General features: G+C 32.3%; 1 protein-coding gene across 1 annotated transcript; it reads left to right on the forward strand.

Annotated features, from left to right (window-relative positions):
• Positions 1 to 11,732: 11,732 nt before the first annotated feature.
• On the forward strand, positions 11,733 to 14,946 carry LOC18094420 (ACT domain-containing protein ACR8). Its single transcript, XM_006368664.3, has 7 exons — positions 11,733 to 12,159; positions 12,686 to 12,731; positions 12,881 to 12,995; positions 13,145 to 13,212; positions 13,309 to 13,875; positions 13,982 to 14,086; positions 14,197 to 14,946. The coding sequence occupies exons 1-7, from the start codon at positions 12,098 to 12,100 to the stop codon at positions 14,560 to 14,562; spliced, it is 1,329 nt and encodes a 442-aa protein (XP_006368726.1). The 5' UTR covers positions 11,733 to 12,097; the 3' UTR covers positions 14,563 to 14,946.
• The last annotated feature ends 7,320 nt before the right edge of the window (positions 14,947 to 22,266 follow it).

Here is a 22,266-nt window from a genome sequence, read left to right on the forward strand (position 1 = left end):
AATAAAAAATAAATTTTTTTATTAATACACACTCGAAGACTTTGCCAAACATGTTCTTAATTTGTTTCTATCACCATGCTGAATCTTGTGGAAGATCCGGGTATTTACTTTATAAAAGTAATTGTAAACAATCATGTTCGAAAATGGTTATTAAATATGGCTAATGCACATATTTAAATCACTATAGAGTGGAGATGAATTCATTCTAGACTTTATTGAAAAATATTTATCTATATATAAGTATTTTAATATAAAATATTAATATGTTTAAAACTATTTGTGGATGAATAATGAATGGAACTCGAAAAATAATTTATCAATAAAGTTTTAAACCTATATATCTCATGTTTAAAGATTGCAAGATTTTACAGTACTGACTTTTATAGTGATGGCTTGAGAAATAAAAGCTTAGCTCATTTAACACCAGAACTTTTATAAAAGAGAGACTGTGGACGCTACGCTTAAATCACATACATGCGATCAGCTCGAGCTAGGGTTCATTAGGTATTTTTTGCCAACCTATAAATAGGTAATATGTTTGATCAGTTTAAGTCATGTTTAACACTTGACCTTAACATATTTTTTTTCTTTTAATTAATTTAAAACGTCAATTATTTAAAGAGAATTATGTTATGTATTTATGAACAAAGTGGAACATAATTAAAGGGCGAGAATTAATTTGTTGATTAACAGAATTAATGTGCTCCTTTTAATTAACAGAATTAATTCTTATGTCATTTTTAGCCCATGTTCCTTATATAAATAGGGCTGGGGAGGACTGTATAAATCATAAAAAAACTAGGCAAAGTTTTTTTATTGTCGACTTCCCTCTCCCTCAACTTTTACCTTTGCCCTCCTTTTCTTTTTCTTATTATCTAATTATAGAGTTTAGGTTTGGTTTTTGTAAAGAGAATTTGAGTCTCTTCTCTAAGTTCATGTAACATGATCAATAGTGAAATCTTTTTAAGATAATGGTGTTAGAATTCCGAGAGATTGTTTGTATAGAAATTGTTTGCACAAAGTTTAGCCTTAAGAATAAAGGGGTGTAAGGCTGCGTTTGTTTACTTGAAGCTTTTGTGTTTGCGGTGCAAAAAATACAGTAAGGTGTTAGATAACACACCAAACTGTGTTTTTTACTATGAGACCCATTAAAAAATTGAGTTTGAAACGCAGTTTTTGATAAGCAGTTTTTACATGTAATTGAATTTTGTAAAACTCTGTTTGTTTTTGTGTTTTAAAAGCGCTTTTGAAAAAAAAATAATTTCTTTTTACTTCAAATTAATATTGTTTTTGTGTTTTCAGATCATTTTGATGCGCTAATATCAAAAATAATTTTAAAAAAATAAAAAAAATTATTTTGATGCATTTTCAAGTAAAATACACTTTGAAAAGCAACCACACAACTACCAAATATTTTATACATGTTTTTTATTGTACATAAACTTCAACCATAAATTTTACCAAACACGTATCTAAATCTACCTAACCATACTTTTTAAAAACTTACTTTTTTCAAACCACAATCACAAAAGTTATCTAAAAAACAAACGTATTAGAGGTGGATAATGAGGTGGCCCTAATCCATGGGAATTCTATTATCAAAATGATTGAGAATTTCAAATTGATTGATAATGATCTCATCAAGACCTAAAGATCTTGTTTTTAGAGATAAAGAGGATTGATTCGGATTCCTATTCTTTGAATTCAAATAAGATAATAATTAGTGACAAGAGTTGAGCAAAATAAGATTTTGGATTGACACTAGTTTTCTAGCTAGTTAGATATGGACTTGTGTAGCATAACTTTTTTTTTTTTTTTAGTTTAACGTGGGTGTTCGGGCCAGCTTGCGCGCACCTCGACTAATCTCACGGGCCCTGAAGTTAACGATCATGTAAGCCTCTAGTGGCCATCATATGAGCAACCACATGGCTCGAACCTGAGATCACAGAGGGAGCAAACCTCTTGATCTCAAGCTTTTACCACTGGGCAACTTTGATCATGTGTGTGCATTTATGCTACAAACATTTTAGAATGAGAAGGATGATCGTTACTTTATGGTGGTCACCTTTCTTTGTGATTTTGCCATTAAAGGCATCGATGTAATATTTTCTTGTAAATGAATTTTTTTTTACATGAATTGGGTTTTTGATAGTGAAGTGCTTGTGTGTATGGTTGATTTATGATTGTAAACCTAGTTTTTTATGGTAAGGTTTTTGTGTTCCTTTTTATCTTGTATTACTATTTGGTTTGCTCGGATTTTTCACAACTAGTTTGAGATTGATTGAAGTCTTGTGAAAAACAACCGAGATGGCAAGGATACAATTATTGATCAAGTTGAATTAATTAAACTATAAATTTATTGTTATGATAATTAATTAGTAAGTTTGTATTTATTGTAAAAATATTGATCATGTTGAATTAAACTAAACTATAGTACCCATTACCAACAAATCATTCTATAATCAAAATGAAAACAAGCCTCGTCTTTCTAGCTACTCTCTTTCTTATTGGGAGATAACAAATCATTCTATAATCAAAATAATAAATTGAAGGCGATTTGATAGACAACAATACTTATCAAGATGAAGAAATGTCTAACAAAATAGTAGAGCTACCAATCTCCACAATATTTAAAATTAAGATGTGTTTTTGGAGTTTGCTTCCCCGTGATCTCAGGTCCGAGCCCTGTAGTTGCTAATATAATGGCCACTGAAGGCTTACATGGTCGTTAAATTCAGGGCCTGTGAGATTAGTCGAGGTGCGCGCAAACTGGCTCGGACACTCACGTTAATAAAAAAAAATGTTTATTTTCCTTTTACAATATAATGATTTTGCTCCAGTTTTTTTTTTTTTTTTTAGTGTAGTCCTTCTTTTATTTGTCTCAGTTGTCATTTGAGACTATAAAACTTACTTTGTATTACCAGTTTATCAACAAAATTTCTTATCCTTGATATATATAAAAAAGTTCATTATAATATAACCAAACAATTCTATTTGATTAGTCAAAAAATAAATGATCATGTGTTGCAATATAGCAGAGCTTGGAGTAGCTCAATTAATCTTAATATTTTAAAAATCTTCAATTTGCTTCTAAAGTTTTACTATTTTCAAATTTATTCATGAATATAGGGTTATTATTCAATCCATCTTTTCATGTCATATTTTTTCATTAAAGTGATAAAAATATCGACTTAATCTCACTATTTTTAAATGATGGGTTATAAAATAAACTGCAATGTACATTATTATAATGGCTTTGTTGTTTATGAAACGTGAACAGTATATTTCATGCTGTTGCATATCACTTGTGGTTAAGTTTAAAGAATTATTCTCTTACAAATCCATTATAGAAGTACTCGGTGCGTGGTATATTTAAATAGAAAAAAAAATAATTATAAGAAGAGGAAGATGAATGGTTGCTGCTTCTTGTCCTTCCATCACTACCTAGAATATTGTTGAAAACCAACAACCCAAAGATGCATAAAATTTTATGCATTAATGAGGTTTTGTTTTCCTATAGATAAATTACTAGGATTTTCTCATATATATATATATATATATATATATATATATATATATATATATATATATAATCCGGTCTAGCCTCGTAGATTAACTCGAAACTTAGATAACCTGGAATTTTGGTCGGGATTTAATTCACAAGAAATTAGGTTTGTAATTGGCCCAATCGAACATGGGCTACCCGCCAAGTCAACACAAAACCCGGGTGAGACCCGCTGTTTTTTTTGTTAATTCTCTTAATAAATTCAAAAAATATAAAATCAATTGAATGAATTGGTATGATAACTATATATAATCTATATTCATAATAATTATTTTTTAAGTTTTTTATGTAAGATAAGAATGCTATATTTCATTGATTGTTTCTTAAAAAAATAAAAATTTAATAAAAAAAATTTAACACATAAAAATTTAACAAATTTTCAACATATATTTTTTTTTTAATATAGGATAATTGGACTACATTTCAACATATAAAAATTTAACAAATTGCCATAATCACATGCCAACATGGAAACTATTAATAAAAAAAAATATGGCAATGGCAATAATCAAATAAGTATAGAAAATAAACACAAGGCAAGTTTTAATACCACGATAAGAAATATAAAAATAACCATTCTTAAATATGAAGTACTGAATTACTCATTGTTTGTAATCAATGTTGTAATGGTAATATTTCAATACTCATGCAGAACATGTATAACAGTAAATAGTATTCATTCGAGTCTATTTTGCTTCAGTTTTCAATTTAATAATCATAAAAACTATAACCATAACCATAATTATTTGTTAATAAAAAAGCTTAACCATTTGATTTAAATTCAAATTCTAGCGATACTTTTTTAAAATTATGGAATTATTAAAGGACAAGAAACGTGAATGTAAACATTCCATCAAATAGCGTTCCAGCCATGTTCCTCGCAGCGCTGAAAACAAAAAAGGCCATTTTCCAGCCATGGTTTGGGAAAAAAAGCCATTTTAATTCAAATCGATCGAGCTCAACACGTCGAGACAGTTCTTCATGACGAGCCCACTACGCCGAAGACACTGTGGAGAATGAACGCGTCGTGGTCATGACTATCCCGCAGCCGCACTTTCAAACCATGTGAAGTATTTAAGTCTCATAATTCACATGTACCATTTTGACCGAATCTTTTAGAAAAAAATCAGCGACCTGGTTTGACGGCCAAGATTTTCTGATCAAGTAACGATCTCGAAGCATTCTTATCTGGGAACACCGCTGAAACCGTGGGTCAAATCCAGACTATTTTAAATATTATAACAGGAAAAACATTAAAAAAAAAAGAAGAAGAAGAAGAAGGGGAGTGGCCCAAGTGGGAACCAGGTCCAAATCCAATAGCATATCAAAAGAAGATTTGTTAGGTCTTTCGGATTAATCAATTAGTTTGAACATTTTAATTAAATCGACATGCTTATGTTTTCTCACGTTGTCTGGAAACATGCCTCGAGTGTCTCACGGAGAGATCTGCGGCGCCGTTGTATACAATCAAAATCCAACCCCCCCCCCCCCCCCCCCCCCCCCCGCCTAGTTTCCAAATGTGAATGCGGTTTTCGAATTTGGCGCCAAACAAGATTTTTAACGGTCAAAAAGGTAAGAGCCCCTCAAAAAGGAGGGGCATTTCCCAAAAAATATATATATATAAACTTCAAATAGACGATGAATTTACTATAACGGGACCCAAACGACCGACTCCTTGAGCTGTCATCCACGTGTCATCGTTCATTTCTGCTTTCTCTTGCCACCCGTATATGACCCTTTGGATGCTCCGAAGAGTCACGATCGTATTAATTGCTATGGGAGATGGTACTGAGCTTCCAAACTGATTAACCAGTTGTCTCCTATTCTGAGTGAGAGAGAGAGAGAGTGAAAAAAAAAAAAAACAAGAGTGGGATAATTACAATATCTTCAAAAAAAACATTCAAGCTTCTTGTTTCAAGAAATTTTTTTATTAATATTTAATTGTTTTTCAAAATATTTTTTAAAGAATATTTATTTATTATTATTTTTCAAAATTTATTTGTTACATCACCTGTCAAAATGATTTTATAATATAAAAAAATAATATTTTTTAAATTTTTTTAAAATAAATAGCTCTAAAAATACATATAATGATAGTCATCTCGAATCATAAAATGCACTATTGATTTTATGATGAAAAAAAAAAAAGAGGAGAAGAATGATTTTCGAACAAAAGTGCTTTGAAAATACCTTAAAACCTAAAAAAAATCATTACATTCTCAAATTACCCGCCCTCACTCAATCAACGTAATCTCCACGTCAAAATATTTAAAGACGCACCAAAAAAATGTGGGCCAAGATTTCTTCCACCAATGTGGATATTTTCTCGTGATGAATAGACCCCTTGCCCACATAGTACCTACCATCGCACTTGCCGTCTGATTTGGCGGGAATGCCACCGCCTTCCCGCCAAGATAAGAGAAAAAGGTTGAGGTCAGGCCATTTCATTTTAAAAACCAAATGAAAAGGGAGTTTAACCGCCACAACCTGTCAATTCTAACGGACGCGTCGTTCTGAAGACACAGGTTACCGTTCACCGTTAACATTCGGTTACTAGAGACAGAATGCAACCACCCCAAGCTGTCAGTGTAATTAATACAAGGGGTTGTTGTTTTACATCGCTGGATAAAGTTTAAGATTCCTCCACTTCTGTAATCAAACTTACTTTCATACTTTAATCTGATCCCTCTTCTTTCACATTAAGAAAACAAAACGTGAGCAGAATTCGATGACTTTTTTAAACATTCAAGTACACCATTTAGTTTTCCAATTTTAAAAAGTAACAACTTTGTATGCCCACGGACTACAAATTTTCTAAACACCAAAAAAAAAAAAAAAAATTGCTCAGGTCTCTAGCAATTTTTTGGCATTATTATTAAATATAATAATTTTTTTTCAATCAAGATAAAAAATTTATTAATTTATTTTATATTTATTTTAAGGAGTTCAGGGTTTTGAATTGGGATCATTATTTTTGTTTTTTAAAAAAAATCTTATGCTTGTTAAAAAAATTTTAAAAATTCAAGATGGTATTACGTGACTGGAAGCCAAAAATATCATAAATATAACAAAATCATATTAAAAATCCATTTTAGAATTTTAAAATAAAAAAAATTTTGAATTGAATTTTTATGAATAATTAATCATTGGTATTATTAGTTTTTATATCAGGTACATGATAATTAAAAAAAATCATTAATATTCATTAAAAAAACTATCATAGTATTTAAGAACAATATCATATATGAAAAGTGAGCAAATTTAATAAAAATTTTTAATATAAAAAAAATAACAAAAAAAATAAAGAAAAGAGTCAGGCCAACGCCTGACCCTTCTTTATTTCTTTTATTAAGGGGGCGGATAACACCGTTTTTTTTTTTAAAAAATAGTCATATGACATGTTGTTTGACTCATGTGATGAAATATTGTTGTCAATGAGATTCAAATCCGTGATCTGTTATCACATGATGTATATACCTTCTTAATCGATTGAGTTACAACAAATAATTGTTAAGAAATAATTTAAAAAATAAATTAAAGTGCTTTATTGCTTATATTAACAATAAAATATATATAAAAAATACCTTAATTTTTTAGAGTGGTTTTCCAACATGTAAACCTTTGCATCAAAAAGCAGTAATTATAGAACTAACTAGGAATTATATACTTCAATTGAGTGTCAAAAAATATATTTTTATATAAATTTTCCTTAATATTCCAATCACATTATACGTGAACATGCATCTTTAGTTCGTATATTAACACGTCATTGGAAAGGCTGAGAAGAACAAAAATTCAAATTCATGCCAATGAAGACTATTTAATTATCTGTTGCATTAGATTTTAGTAATGTAATTAGTGGATATTGTAATTTAATTAGTCTGATCCATGTAGAGACTATATCCATGCTACACTGACTTGAGAATGATATAAAAAGTGAGGGACTGACTTGTAGTTGGCCATTAACTTAAGTGGTAACAAACTAACAATCGTGAGGCGCGAGGGAGAGTATTTTGGTTGATAATTACGGAGTAGTTTTTTATTGTTGGTGGTTAGTGGCTATTTTATAGGTGACATGTAGGCAGTCGGTGACCAGAGACAACGGACCAGCCGGCGAACGTGTTTTCTGACAGGCCTGCACGTGATGGACAGACAAGGCAGGGACCCATGTGGCATGGGTTAGTGACAGCATCTAATTTGAGTTGACATTAGTTATATGTCAGACACGTGTCATAGTTTAAATTTAAATAAATTCATGAACTCATTACTGCTGCTGTTGTAGTGGAGTGCCCATATGAAAAAAAAAAAAACATAATACGTCCGAAGGCGTGCCTCCCTCCACGATTACGGAGTTGATTGCAATTGCGTTTTGAATGATGTTTTTAATAGGTTTGGATATTTTCAAAATTATTTTAATATAAAAATAAATCTTTTTAAAATATTATTTTAATATATTTCTAACAAGTGAATATTTCAAAAAAAAAAAAATCAACGGTAAACCTTGCAAAAACACCATTAAATGCAATCACGGGAGATCACAACTTTTTCCATTAAATTGACAGGTTTGGCCTCCTACACTTTCCGTACAGTTAAGTGCCTCGTACAGCTGGCTCTCTGCGGAGATTACATGGAAGGGAAGAGATGCAGAGGACAATCACAAGTGGGGAGTAGCTGGCGGGTGGGTATAATTTCAATTTTACGGAGCATAATTGTGTAGTGGGAGAAATTATTTCACCTACCCAAATTCTATGTTACAACGTGGATGGATTATTTACCGCACCGTTAAGAGAGTATAGGCTTCGCTGTACATGAACGATCCAGCTGCAACGAGGAAATTCAAGTACAACCTTATTCAATAGTATGTTCAGTGTGCTAAAAGGCTATAAAGAGAGAACGCAATTAAAAGATGCCAAAAACACCTTGGAAAATCTATCATTATATATGGACTCTTTAAAACACTGATTTTTTGTACTTTCATTGAGAAAAATAAAATTAACACAAGCTTTCAATAAAATTGAATTCTTTTAATATAGCTTATTTACTATTATCAAAGAGAGCGGAGATAAAAAAAATATATATATTTTTATCTTAATTATGTAATAAAATGATTTAAATATCACTAGAAGGGAAGCAAAGCAAAACAAAATAAAGTTGGAATCAAGAGGTGTTTTTGTATTTTTACGATGGTTTTTTTTGCTATTATCATTTAAGCCGGGGGCACTTTAGTATTTACATAAATATAAAAAACAATAAACAAAATGCACAGTGAAAACCACGAGAATACCCTTGAAAAAATAAAGCACGAGGTAAAAAGTTGTTTTCGGATTTTCATAATAACCTTTTTTTTTTGTAATTATAAGGTCATCTCAGGGGTAATTTCATATTTGGTTAAAAAACAAAAAAGTGGACGTGCGTGTACGACACTCGAGGACGTGCAGGAAACGTCCATGCCCTTTGGGCAATATGTGTGACACCTCCCTACATCTTAAAATGCACTTCCATTATGTCGATAAAAACACCATTGTATCCTATTTTTATTGGTGCGACACATGTATATAGTGGTGATTCGGTTTGTCTTCGATGAACCTTTTTTTTTCCCCTTGTTCTCCCTCTCATCCCCTAAAAATTACAATTTGCCCCTTTTGAGTATTGTTATTTCAACTTCAGTCCTTGTTTTTTATCTTTAATTTCTTATCTTGACTCTTTTGTATAAGTTTTATTTGTTTTCAATTTTATTATTCAATCTCAATTTGCCAAATATCATATTCTCTAATGTGGTCCTTATTCTTTGAATTTTTAATTTTTTTTCTTGACTCGTTTGTAAAAGTTGCAGTGGTTATCAATTTCATTCGTCAATTCATATTGATGGTATTACGTTTTTCAATTTGATCTTTATTGTTTTGATTTTTTTTTCTTATTTTGTTGTAAAAAATAATATTCTTTTCAATTTCACCCTTTAATCATAGCATTGTGTTTATTTTTCATGTCAATTTTGATATTCATTCTTGTTTTAAAATGACCTTTTACTATATTAATTTTTTTTTAATTTCACCTTTCAATTAAATATAAAAAATATATTGTATTTTAATTTTGATCCTCGTTCTTTTAATTTATATTTTTAAAATTCTTTTGTAAATTTGTATAATGAAAAATATTTTTTTCAGTTTCATTCTTCAACACTTGATTGATTAGAAATTAGACTTCATGTTTTTTTCAAATTAGATGCTTCGAGTCTAATGACTCAAGTCACGGGTTTGAAAAGTTAACATTTTTTTTCCTGAAAAAACAGCTTTCTCTTTATTTTTTTTATCGGGTTATTTGAATCTCATGATATGGGCCTCGGGTTTTGTAGGATATCCCGTGCTGGTTTGACCTTGATCACCGAAATTACAAACTTGTCATTATTGATTTTTTATGTCACCTTTCGACCTCATTTTGACACTTGGATATTATTTTTTTGCATAAAAAATTGCTTGGCCTTAAGGCGAAGTGCGAACACCAAGACTAATTGGTTACTATATGAATAGTAATAAATATTTATAGCAAGTATATTAAATAATTATGTTAATGTCAAATGATAATGCGATATCTCAAATTGAACGTGTATTTGAGTAATATTCGAGAACCTCAAGACATGAGGTGTTTTTTCAAGGAAAAAACCCAGAATTCACTTCATTAAAATAGATTGTGCGTTTTTGGCATTATTGTACCATTCACGAGTATGGTTTTTAAAAATAAATTTTAAACAAATATTTTTAACTGTGATTTTAAAAAATACATGTTTGTTAAAACAATTGGAAGAAGGATTTTTTGTTTAAAGGATTTTTAATTGTGGTCTACTATTAACTTTTTTCTTGTTGGATTATGACCCATGGACAACTTTTTCTCTTTCATTCACTATTTTTAATGGAGTTTCTTTAATTTTCCTTAATAAAAAAGATTTAGAAATAAACAAAATAAGTTTTTAGATCAAAATTAAAATTGAACACACGTGTTTTTTGTGTTTTGTTTGTAATTAGGTAATAAAAAGATTACCTAATTAGGTAATAAAAAGATTACAATTAGGTAATCTTGTAGTTCTCATTTAATTTTATTTTTTTATTACAATTTAAAACTTTATCTCATTGAATTAGGTAATAAAAAGATTCAATAGATAAAATTAAAAAAATATATTAAAATATTCTTTTTAAATTTTTAATATCAACATATTTAAACTATTAAATATTTCTAAAAAATAAAAAATAATTTAAAAAATAAATTCTTACACAAAAAATACTTACGCACCATGAGATACGGTGAGGTTGAAAGTGGGAAATAAAGTAAGTTATAAGTAAGTGCAAAGATCGAAAGATCCTCTTCACAGCGAGAACTACAAGGGAACCGGCGAGAAAAAATGACAGAAGAAAAGCCGATAGGAGCGGTGTGTTGTCACGTGTGGACGTCATGATAATAGTCGGCAAATCTCACCTTAATAACAAAGCCATGTCTACAAGAATTACCACATGGACTGACCCTCGCTTGCCCTTAATTAATCTATAATGGATGGGTGTTTGGAATAACAGTAAAGTTTGTTATTTAAAAATATATTAATTTTTTTATTTAAAATTCATTTTAAAATAAATATAAAAAAACTCCGTTAAAACACGGCTAAACACCCCGAATTGAATTAGTATTCGTTTGGAAACACGAAAAATTTAATTTTTTTTTTGCAGAAAATTAAATTTTTTATATATTTTGGATCGTTTTGATGTGCTGATCTAAAAAATAACTTTTAAAAAATAAAAAATATCATTTTAATATATTTTAACATAAAAAAATTATTTAAAAAACAATAACAACTACACTCCCAAACACCCTTATATATACCTTCTATTTCTATTGAGTCGAAGGCACGCAAAGGACCTTTAAAGTGCACACGTGTCATCCTAGCTGGACTTTTGAACACCCCGGATAGGGGATCAAGTGACACGTAGCCACCGATTTTTTTTAATTCCTAAATTTGGCACAGTGAGTGTAGACTGTGGACTTCTTTTTGTGCGCGAGAGAGGCGTTCGTCACGCCATGTGACTCGAGCCTTTCCTTATAGGCGTGGTTTCGGCATGGTATTAGAAATAATAATATGATAATAAAAACGGAATAAAAACGGGAAATATAAATACGAGAGAGGCAGAGAGGGGTAGAGAGTTAAGACCACGCTTGAAAGAAGCGAAAGTAGAAAGTGAGAGAGAGGGAGAAGAAAAAAAATAGAAACTCTCTGGAGCCAGAGGTAGAGAGAAAAAAACAAGGAAACAAGTTTGAGTTTGGTGGGTTTAATTTCGATTTGCTCGAAAGAAGTGAGAATTTTAAAGAATCAAGCTTCTGGGTTTTTTCTCCCAATTCACGGATTTTGCCTTACTGGGTCTTTGAGTATCTCGTCGTCTGTTGAGGCTTTTTAAAGGGAAGAGTGAAAACACACAACGTTTGAAAGAGAAAGAGAAGACCTCTCTCCTTGGTTCTGTTTTTCTGTTGTTTGAAAGAAGAGAAATTACAAAAATGGAGTGGAGTGCTTGTTCGGATGAATACGAGAAGCTTGTTATAAGGATGACCACTCCCAGGTTTGTTTCTCTTAAAACCTTCATGAGTTTGCTGCGTTTTCTTCTCCTTTTGACTTTCACAAGTTTTTCTTGAGTTTCTTTGTTGTTCTTGCCTACTTGTTTGAGTTTCATTGTCTGTACTGCCACATTTTTGTGATTTTCTCTTTTGATTTGTTACTTGTTCCCAATTTAGTGATCAACTGTACAAAATCATTGACAATTTTTTTTGTTTGGTTAAGCTGAAATTTCTGAGACTGAAATCTTTACTTTCCATTTTCCTGAAACCGGTTACCGAACCCACATCACACACGGTCTGATTTCAAATCTCCTCTTTGAAATCATTCCCTTTCTTATACCAATTCAATTTACTTTTCAGTTTTCTTGTTTTTTTTTTAAATAATAATCTGACTTTGTCTCCTGATTTTCTTCTCTCTAGAACTTTAAAACCTCTGTTATGAGACTTTTTCAATATTAATTCCTTAACTTTAAAATTTAAACTCTCGTGTAAACGCAATCCCTCTCTGACTTGACCTTTCTTTGTTTTCAGGGTCGTCATCGACAATGCCGTTTCCTCTAAAGCGACTGTTGTCAAGGTAATCCTTCTACGAAACCCACACAAAAGATATACACAAACTACAGAACAAATCAGTCTTCTTTTAAGTGCTTCAAAAATTGACTAATCTTCCGTATTTCCTTCCAAAAATTGACTATTCATTCGAGATTCTTTTGTTTGGTTTCACAGGTTGATAGTGCTAGAAAACATAGAATCTTACTCGAAGCTGTTCAAGTCCTCACGGATCTGAACCTTTCTATAAAGAAGGCTTACATTTCTTCCGATGGACGCTGGTTCATGGATGGTAAGATTTTTTTACTACACCAACTTTTCTTTTATGATTTTTCATTTTGTTTCTTACGTGCGCTTGGATGCATATATGTGCCACGTTAGCAGTTTCAAATCCTTTTGAAGTTCTCTTTTAATTTTTATTTTTTAAATTGTGTTTTGCAGTTTTTCATGTGACTGATCTAAACGGAAATAAGTTAACTGACGAGAGTGTTATTAACTACATTGAGCAGGTGATTTGTTATCCTTAAACGCGTTGTTAATTAGTAACTAAATGATGGAGGTTTTTGTGGTAACTGAAGTGTGTTTCGTGTTTTGTATGTTATCAGTCACTTGGTACCATTCATCCTGGGAAAACAACCGGTTCTAACGGTCTAACAGCATTAGAACTAACTGGTACCGACCGGATTGGCCTTCTTTCAGAGGTATTTGCAGTACTAGCTGACCTACAATGCAGTGTGGTCGATGCTAAAGTCTGGACTCACAATGGTCGGATTGCATCACTGATGTATGTGAAAGATTGCAATTCAGGTTCACCAATTGAGGACACACAGCATATTGATAGAATAGAGGCACGTTTAAGGAATGTTCTTAAGGGAGACAATGATATCAGGAGCGCGAAAACCATGGTATCAATGGCCGTCACACATACGGAGAGAAGGTTGCATCAAGTGATGTTTGCTGATAGGGACTATGAGAGAAAGCCTATTTTGCAGCCTAGTGGTGATTCTCCGGTAGTGACGGTGCAAAATTGGGTGGAGAGAGGTTATTCGGTTGTGAATGTTCAGTGCAAGGACAGAACAAAGCTTTTGTTTGATGTTGTTTGCACGTTGACAGACATGGAATACATTGTGTTTCATGCGACTATCAACACAGCAGGAGACAGAGCATACCTGGTATATATTTATCTTAGTTTATTTGTATCGTTGCATAGATGAAACTATTAAAACCAAATTGTCTGGTTTAGTTTACTGACCTTGTTTGAATATTTTTTTCTTCCAGGAATTCTACATCAGGCACACTGATGGAACCCCAATTAGTTCAGAGCCCGAGAGGCAACGTGTAATTCAGTGCTTACAAGCTGCGGTTGAAAGAAGAGCATCCGAGGTAATTGTTTTATTAGAATTGGTGTGGAGTTTCTCAGCTAAACTGTTAGATCATGCAGTTGTTAGACGAACATTTGAAATGTTAATGAGAACATCTTTTTCCATGAACAGGGTGTGAGGCTAGAATTATGTACACCTGATAGGCAGGGCCTTTTAGCTGATGTGACGAGAACATTTAGAGAGAATGGTCTTAATGTGACAAGGGCTGAGATATCCACAGCAGGAGACATGGCTCTAAATGTATTTTATGTAACGGATGCAGTAGGTAACCCGGCTGATCCTAAACTAATCGAATCGGTCCGACAAAAGATTGGAGTGAGTAATTTGAAAGTGAAGGAATTGCCACCATTGATTTACCATCAAGAGGCAGAAAGGGAAGATCAAACGGCAGGGGTTGCTGGGACGGTGTTGTTATCACTTGGAAGCCTAGTGAAAAAGAATTTATACCATTTGGGATTGATCAGATCATATTCTTAAAAAAGTGGAGGGCATGAAAAGACAAATTGGTGTTAGGCAAGGGATACATTGTTCACTGCTGCTGGCCATATTATTTGCTCCAGGTTTGGGCTTGTGTTGTGTACATATGGAAAAGGCGGAGGAGGGATTTGGTGATATTAGAGTAGGGCATGATTGGTTGAATTGACAGAATACAGATCGGAGGCCGCTTCACCATATGCTTTTGAAGAACAGATGGAAAGTAAAAGGTGCTGGTGGAGGGTTTGTGGTAAATAGATAGAGGTTTGTTGAGGGAGTAAGTGAGGTTAGATCGAATATCAATAATGGCTTCAAATACCGCTCACAGGTGTACATATAACGCGACCCCTTTAATATATTAGTTTTAATGGTTGACTTTATTCTTTATACCAGTCTTATTTAACCATCTCTCTCTCTCTCTCTCTCTCTCTCCCCCCTTCCCCCACGGATGAATTGAAAGCTCTCTTTGATTATAGCATTTGGAAGGACATGGGGGCCAACAATTATCAATAAAAAAGCATGCATGCTTCTAGATGATGCCCCTTTTAATTTTAATTAAAAACACTCAAATATAATTAGTTGTAAGTCGGTAACTAGGATTTTGTTAAGCCATGTTAAAACTTACCTTAAGTTAGTGTTTGTTGTCGAAGAAAATAATTATTTTTTTATTTAAATTTTAAAAAATACAAATTTTATCGCAAAAACAAACCGTTTCTAATTCCTTATTTGGGGTGAAGTTGGGAAATAATAAATCGATACTAGGAAGTAAAGAATCATATAGAATGACTCCCTTTTGTTTTTTCTTGGAGGGATCGAGGGATCATTACAATAATTCATTGAGAGCCTTTTGTGTTATTTATTATAGGGTTGCTTGGGGGGCCATTATAAGGGTTTGTAAGCACTTGGAAGAGTAGATGCTTGGAATAAATCTAGGCAGGACTTGCAGGATGACTTTTTCATGTAATCTTGTGAAGATATTAATTGAATAGATTGATAGTTACGTTGAAAATGCGTCTGAATCATGATGTGGGCGTGACGGAATGCACCGAACCACCGTCCTAAACCCCTCATAGTTGGGCATGCGAAATAAGGACACGACGCGTTCTTTGAATTGTAGCTGGAAATTGGGTCGCGACTCCCCATTTCTCAGAATGTCTAGAGACGGAGGAATCCGTAGCTTCCACATTTTTCTAGGAACCTCTTCTCCTAACAACGAAGAAAAATACAGCATGGCTAAAAAAAACATGGATTGGCTACTACAGTGAGAGTTGATTCTCTTGAAGAATTGAAAAAAGAGAGGAAAAGCAGTCAAAGATAGAAATATAAATATTACAAAAGAAAGTGCAAGACGGCTAGTTGTCTTCACCATGTTTTCGTGCGTCCAAGCAAAACAACACGGTTCCCGACATTCAGTGTCCTTCTCTAGCTTATAGCTTTCTTGCTCCCCTAATTAGATCCATTTTTGCTCTTAATAATCGAGTTAAAATTTAGGCTTATTGTATCTCATTCCTCATGCAACTAATCCTTTCAAACAGCACATTGCCCACACATTATCCAAATCAATATAGAATGCATGTTTATTTTTCTTTAAACTTTACTTATTATTTTGTTCAACCATGCAGGGATTATTATATTTAATTGCAAAATAGAGTGACGCTGTAATTTATGAACGATTGGTTTAGCTGTATGATGTCTGAAAACTAGCTAAAAACTGTACATGCATATGGTAGCTGCCATGTTAAGTCCAAGTGATGGGAAGTAAACTCCTCAACTCTTTAAGATGTACAAGTCTTGCCTCCGTCCTAGCTAGCAAGTTGCTATATACAACGGTTAGCTTACCTCCATCCATTAAAATCGTTCAGGTGCCTGGTTTACGTTAAAAGGCTCAAGGACAGTCACTCGTTTACCTATATTAGCTAGCTATTCTTTTTATCGTTAACTGCGTCACGTGAAAATCTTGATAGTTCACCGATGGTTCTTGCAATTAAAGGTTTGGGCAAGGTAAAATGTAGGTTTGTCCTTGTCACGCGGTAGCTGCTATGTATAGACATGCTTGCTATGTATAGCTGCTGCGGAAAAGTCGATCCAAAAACTTGTCGGTCTGAGTAGGTCCAATGGAGCGAAAAAATAAAAAAAAACTAAGTATCCACTTTGAACTTCAAACAGGTTTGAATTTGAACGAGTTTGCAAGTCAAAACTCAATTGAGATAATTCATGTTGATGTTTTTATATTTTTTCTAATTATTTATAGGTTAATCCACCCAATACATCCAATCCGTGACATGGTTAAACTGTATCTTATAATAAATATGCATCTAGGAGTAATTAGGCTCGTTATACAACCTGAACATTTCTAAAACCTATATATGCAACTTAGCTTATTTTACTCAATATCCAAAAAAAAAATAAAAATAATTCGTGTGGTATATATGTACTCTTAAATCATTTTTTTATGTGTACCGTTTAAATTTGTCCAACCAGTTGATATTTATAGGATATGAAGTTATCACAATTCTCAATATTTATCATATATATATATATATATATTTCAGATTTTGAGGGTGCAATGGCTCTCATCAACCCTTCAACATATATAGTTGCATCTGCATATTGGGCTCAAAATAGAAAAAAGACAACAACAAGAACAAAACTTCTTATAAATACATCATTCCGAACAACAGTCAATAGTGTCCCTAGTGGTCCACGAGGAGCAGAAGAAGAAGAAGAAGAAGAAGAAGAAGAAGATAGAAATGGATATCCAACTACGAGTCTTTGTTGACTTGCGAGCCAAAAACTCCAAAGAAGGGCAAAAGACAGATTCTTGCATTGCATGCAGGTTTTTTTCTTTTCTTTATTTGCCCTCGGTTAACCGCGTTAGCGTGGGGTTAAGATTTAAGACCTCACCGGTTAATGCGCCGGTTGTCGCGGGTAAGTGAGCTGTCAATTGTTGTTAAGAGAGAAAAGACAGTTATGCTGTGCAAGTCACGTGCTTCTTCACAGTGGAAAATCTTCTTTGGCTCTGCTTTCCAGAGACTTGTTAATCGATTTATCTTGGATACATGCCATGTCCTAATTTATGGATTTTCTTACTATTTTTTATTTACTTTTCTTGAATAAGCAGTGTTCTACAGCGAAAAAAGAAAGAAAAAAGAGAGAGACTAGACAGTAAGACAGAAGTGTTGAATGGGTTACCTGCCTGACCTTAACTAGTTGTTTTTTATATTTTAAAATAAAATCATTTTTAATTTCGAAGTTTAGGTGCTCATGGGTCTTCTTTTCAAGAACAGGCATGGCTACGATTTCTCCACGACTCTTTAACCTATTTTTAATTGTTTTTTATATTTTAAAATAAAATCATTTTTAAATAAATAATCACAATGATATTTATAATAAAAAATTTGATTATTTCATTTTTTAAATAATATTTGATCTTTTTATGATAATACTGATAATAATTTTTTAAATTATTATATACGAACGTGATAGACAAATGTTTTTTTTTTTTAAATTACACATGGATAATCAATGAGAATAATATATATATATAAATTTTTATTATGAATTTTTTATCTATTTTTCTCAAATTAATTATTCTTTTAGCTTTTAATACAATCAAATAAAAAATTTCTTTTAGATCATGATTATTTTTTTAAAACTTATAACAAAAAAGACATGCTTTAATAATAAAAAAAGAGATACATGAATAAGGAAAGTTTTTTTTTTATATATTTTTTTCCTCTTTAATTTAATTTACTAGATTTTTCATGAATATTTTTTAATTACTATTAGTTTTTATTTAATAAAACATTCTGCTAGTAAAAAAGGACATTATTATACAAAAAAAATACATGAATGATGAGAAAATATAATTTTGACTAAAACAATATATATTTCTCCTTAAAATTTTAATTATTGTTTTTTTTCTTATATATAAATACCTATTTTAATTCTCATATAATTAAATAAAAACAAAATTTAAAAAGCGTTTCGCGGTGGCGTTGGGGGGGCACCGAGCTAGTTTCAAATCTAACTAGTGGCAAGAGTTTAAAACATTAAAATTCATTACAGTAAGACTTTAAAGAGGATTTATGCGGTCAGCGCTCAAACCTTATCGCCAAGGCATTAGTTAGCCACTAGGCAGCTACCTAAGTTAGCAAATGAAGCTGCAAGATAGTGGTGCAATGCAGGAATTGTGTGCAGAATATTGCCAGACCATCCTAGCATTTGTTCCAAAATATTGCAGGATGATTTTCCAGAGTCAGCTCTTGGATCTTTCTCCTCAATGAAAACCAGATATATACCCCATCGTGACTTTTTATAGCCAGCAATCGCTTTCCCAGTATTCCCAATATTCTTGATACTACAAGAATATTGATTCTTTTAGTGCAAAAGAAAATTAATTTCCTCAGTAATGCCTGCACCATTGTCAAAAGGAAGTATATATAGGTCCTAATAAAACTTAGATGCTTGTAATATATAGGTCCTAATAAAACTTAGATGCTTGTAATTCAAGGCACACAACTTAGAGGCCTGGTTCACATGATTAGTAATTTTAATAATTATGATAATAACTAACCACTAAAGAAAATTGAGCATTCCGTGCACCAAAAAAAACTAAAAAAAGACTCAATAACTGTGTACGTCATTGGGATAGAGTGGAATATTTTGTCTGTTTTTGCTAATTTATGAATACTGTTTGGAATCTAACCATATGAAGCTTCCATTGATATTGCTTTAAGGAAAAGGAAAAAAACCAAGAAACCAAGAACCCTTGCCACCCATACTGGTGTACTCGTGGCGCAAGAAAAATATTTGGTGCTTCTAAGAGGACAAATTTAGCTTAATATATGATTGGTTTGGTGTTGAGAATCCTCTGGAATTTCATGCAAGTTAAGAATACGACATTATAAGATCTGTGCAAGCTCAATAGCTAGACATATGCGTCGTCCTGTTACCATTGTAATGTTCTTACCATCATTCGTACAATGACAAAGATCAAGACAAACCACCCATATCTCTTAGTTGCAAGTGGTAGATAATGAAAAACAGATGCTTAATACCTTTATGCTGACTAACAAGGGACAGAAGATAAGTTGAGATCGGCATGACAACGGAATGAAAAACAACTCTCTGAGTGTGTGTGTTTATATATATGAATGATATCCGGTTTGTTTTTTTTAATATAATTCCTGTCGTTTAGTTCTAATTCTATAGTCTAATTTATCCAAATTTCTTGAACTGTTTTTGCTATAGTTTGCTGGAGAATCCAACAAGCAATTGCTTTACAGCCAGACTAGCTATTTTGTTTGCTATTAGCTGTTTTCTTTGCGAGTAAGAATCTCTTTAATTTTATTCCTGCTAGTGGACTTTTTCTAGTTTCACACAGCTTTGCAGGACTGCAGTTCCTGCTTATGCGAAATGCATTGGATAAGCATCTATTACATGAATCTCACAACGCATGCCCTTACTATTCTAGCAAAAACAGTAAGGCCTCCCAGCACCTTTTTTTTCTTTTTTTTCTTTTTCGTAAAGGAGATTCAAACCGACCTGGAGAATACTCCTATAATGCTAAAAAATATGATCAAATTTGAGTAGCAAATGTCTATGAATATCTCATACATGTATCTCATTAATTCTCAGGCAAGTACAATATTTAACATGTCATGGTGGCATTTTCCTTTAATCAATCTTTCTCCTTCTAGAAGCTGAAGAATAAATGAGCGATCCATAGGGAATATTACATACAGTTAGAAGAATAAAAATCAACCCACCATCTCTCTATAATGAGTTATCCTTTCAACTAGGAACAAAGGTTCTATTCTCGCCATCAGTACTTGACTAATTAACGAGCTCCCTTTGATAATATTTTAAAACCTCCCCGGGATATCAGGTAAGTAACTAGGACCTTGAAAAGCTTGGACTAGATTCATCAATAACTAAATTCAAAAACTTTTATATATATATATAGCTCTGACCAGGTTAGCCGCTTCGGCTGGATGGTTGTCAAATTGTTTAATATAATAGTAATGGTTGTTTTTTAATTTTATTTTTTTAAAAATTATTTTTAACATTAATACATTAAAACGATACAAAAATACATTAAAAAAATTAATTTTAAAAAAAAATTAATTTTTTTTTAAATTCTACTTTAAACGCAGGGCCAAACACGCTGTAGTGGCAAAATCATCTACACGTTGACAAAAGATGAGGCGAGGAGGACAACATATTAAGAGGGATAATTACTATGCTATTTTTTTAGCTAACAACGTAGTTTTTCAGAATAATTCTAGAGCGGCAACTCCAATATTGTACAAAGGTAGCTATCACTATGTAATTCCAATTTTACCGGATGTCTCCAAAGAGACGAACAATTAAGTAGCTAGCTAGCCTGCTTAATTAACTTAATTAATTTTCTAAGTTCTTCTAACATCATCTCCTGTGTCGCCGGACTTTGACCATGCATAATGCACCTAACTTATTGACAGTTTGTTTATGTAAGAATCTTGGGAACTAAAATGTTCTGCTAGTGTTTGTAACTAGAATCTATCCAAATGGCTTGCTTTCGTCCTTTTCTAGTTGTAACATGCTCATGAATGTGCCGTTGAGTTGTCCAGCTGATGATGTAAGAAGGCGTGTTAATGGAATGTTCTAAAAGGATCGATGCCTGGTCATCTAAATGAGGCCTTATAGAAAGATCCTAACTGGCCAATAGTTGAAACCATCGAATTATGCTACAAAAATCGGCTTCCCTCTACCCTAGCTGGTTGTCAAATTGCACATGCTAATGTTTTTTTGTGTCATGTAGGGACTCCCATTGCCTCCTTTTGAAAAGGATCGAACCAGTCAGTCAGCTCAAACAGCTATTGTTCTTCGAGTTCAGTTAATAATATTGGTGAGTTCAACTCGAGGGTTTTCGAGCTGGCCATTGATAAGTTGACTCCATGAATGCTTGAAATCTGTTGGATAAACATGATGAGAGCCAACAAATGAAATCTTTAATGGAAAGAAAAAAAACAAATCTTCAATGGTTCATTATCTCACAAAATAACGTTAATGAAACACTTCAAAGAGTTACTTTAAAGTTAAAAGGAGCAAATTACAAAGTTAACGAAGAACTAGTTAAAGATTTCATTCACCAACGAAGATTTAAGCTGCGATTAGTAGTACTGTAGCGATTTTTTTTGTTTTTTAAAATAATTTTTTATTGAAAATACATTAAAATTAAAATAATATGAAAATATTAAAAAATATTTTTAAAATATAATAATAAATGTGCTCTTAATTTTAGAAACGAAAATTGCTGGCCCATTTGTTTGGCAAAAAGGCTAAACCAGGAGTGATTCTAGGAGATTGGCAGCGATCACTGGCCTAAAGTCTCAAGACTGTAATTTATTTAGGGCTGCATTCAGTGAGAGCACAAATCCAACGTTACGAGTGCTTAGGCGTCTTAAAAGGTCCTATAAATGGGCTAGCTCACCTCCTATAATATTTCATGGGCCGTCAGAAAGGTTTCATAATTTTTATGACCTGGATTTTTGCCCGAGAGTTTTGAGAGGGTCGATCCAGTTTCATAAATCACGGTGAAAATTTGTGTTGGGTCCAAGGTATTTTCCATCTTATTCTTAGAGGTTTACTTAATAAAGGTCATTTTAATATATGAAAAAAAAAAATCAATCGACCCGAGTTGGTTATTAATGTTTTTTCCCA

Source organism: Populus trichocarpa, chromosome 1 (genome assembly GCF_000002775.5).
Source record: "Populus trichocarpa isolate Nisqually-1 chromosome 1, P.trichocarpa_v4.1, whole genome shotgun sequence".
NCBI classification, from domain to species: domain Eukaryota; kingdom Viridiplantae; phylum Streptophyta; class Magnoliopsida; order Malpighiales; family Salicaceae; genus Populus; species Populus trichocarpa.

What these genes read in the sequence shown, in the direction of transcription:
- LOC18094420 (XM_006368664.3), top strand. Translation starts at nt 12,098, where the DNA reads ATGGAGTGGAGTGCTTGTTCGGATGAATACGAGAAGCTTGTTATAAGG. An exon ending in TGGACGCTGGTTCATGGATG is followed by an intron (nt 12,996 to 13,144) that starts GTAAGATTTTTT and finishes TGTGTTTTGCAG; the next exon opens with TTTTTCATGTGACTGATCTA. An exon ending in TTATTAACTACATTGAGCAG is followed by an intron (nt 13,213 to 13,308) that starts GTGATTTGTTAT and finishes GTATGTTATCAG; the next exon opens with TCACTTGGTACCATTCATCC.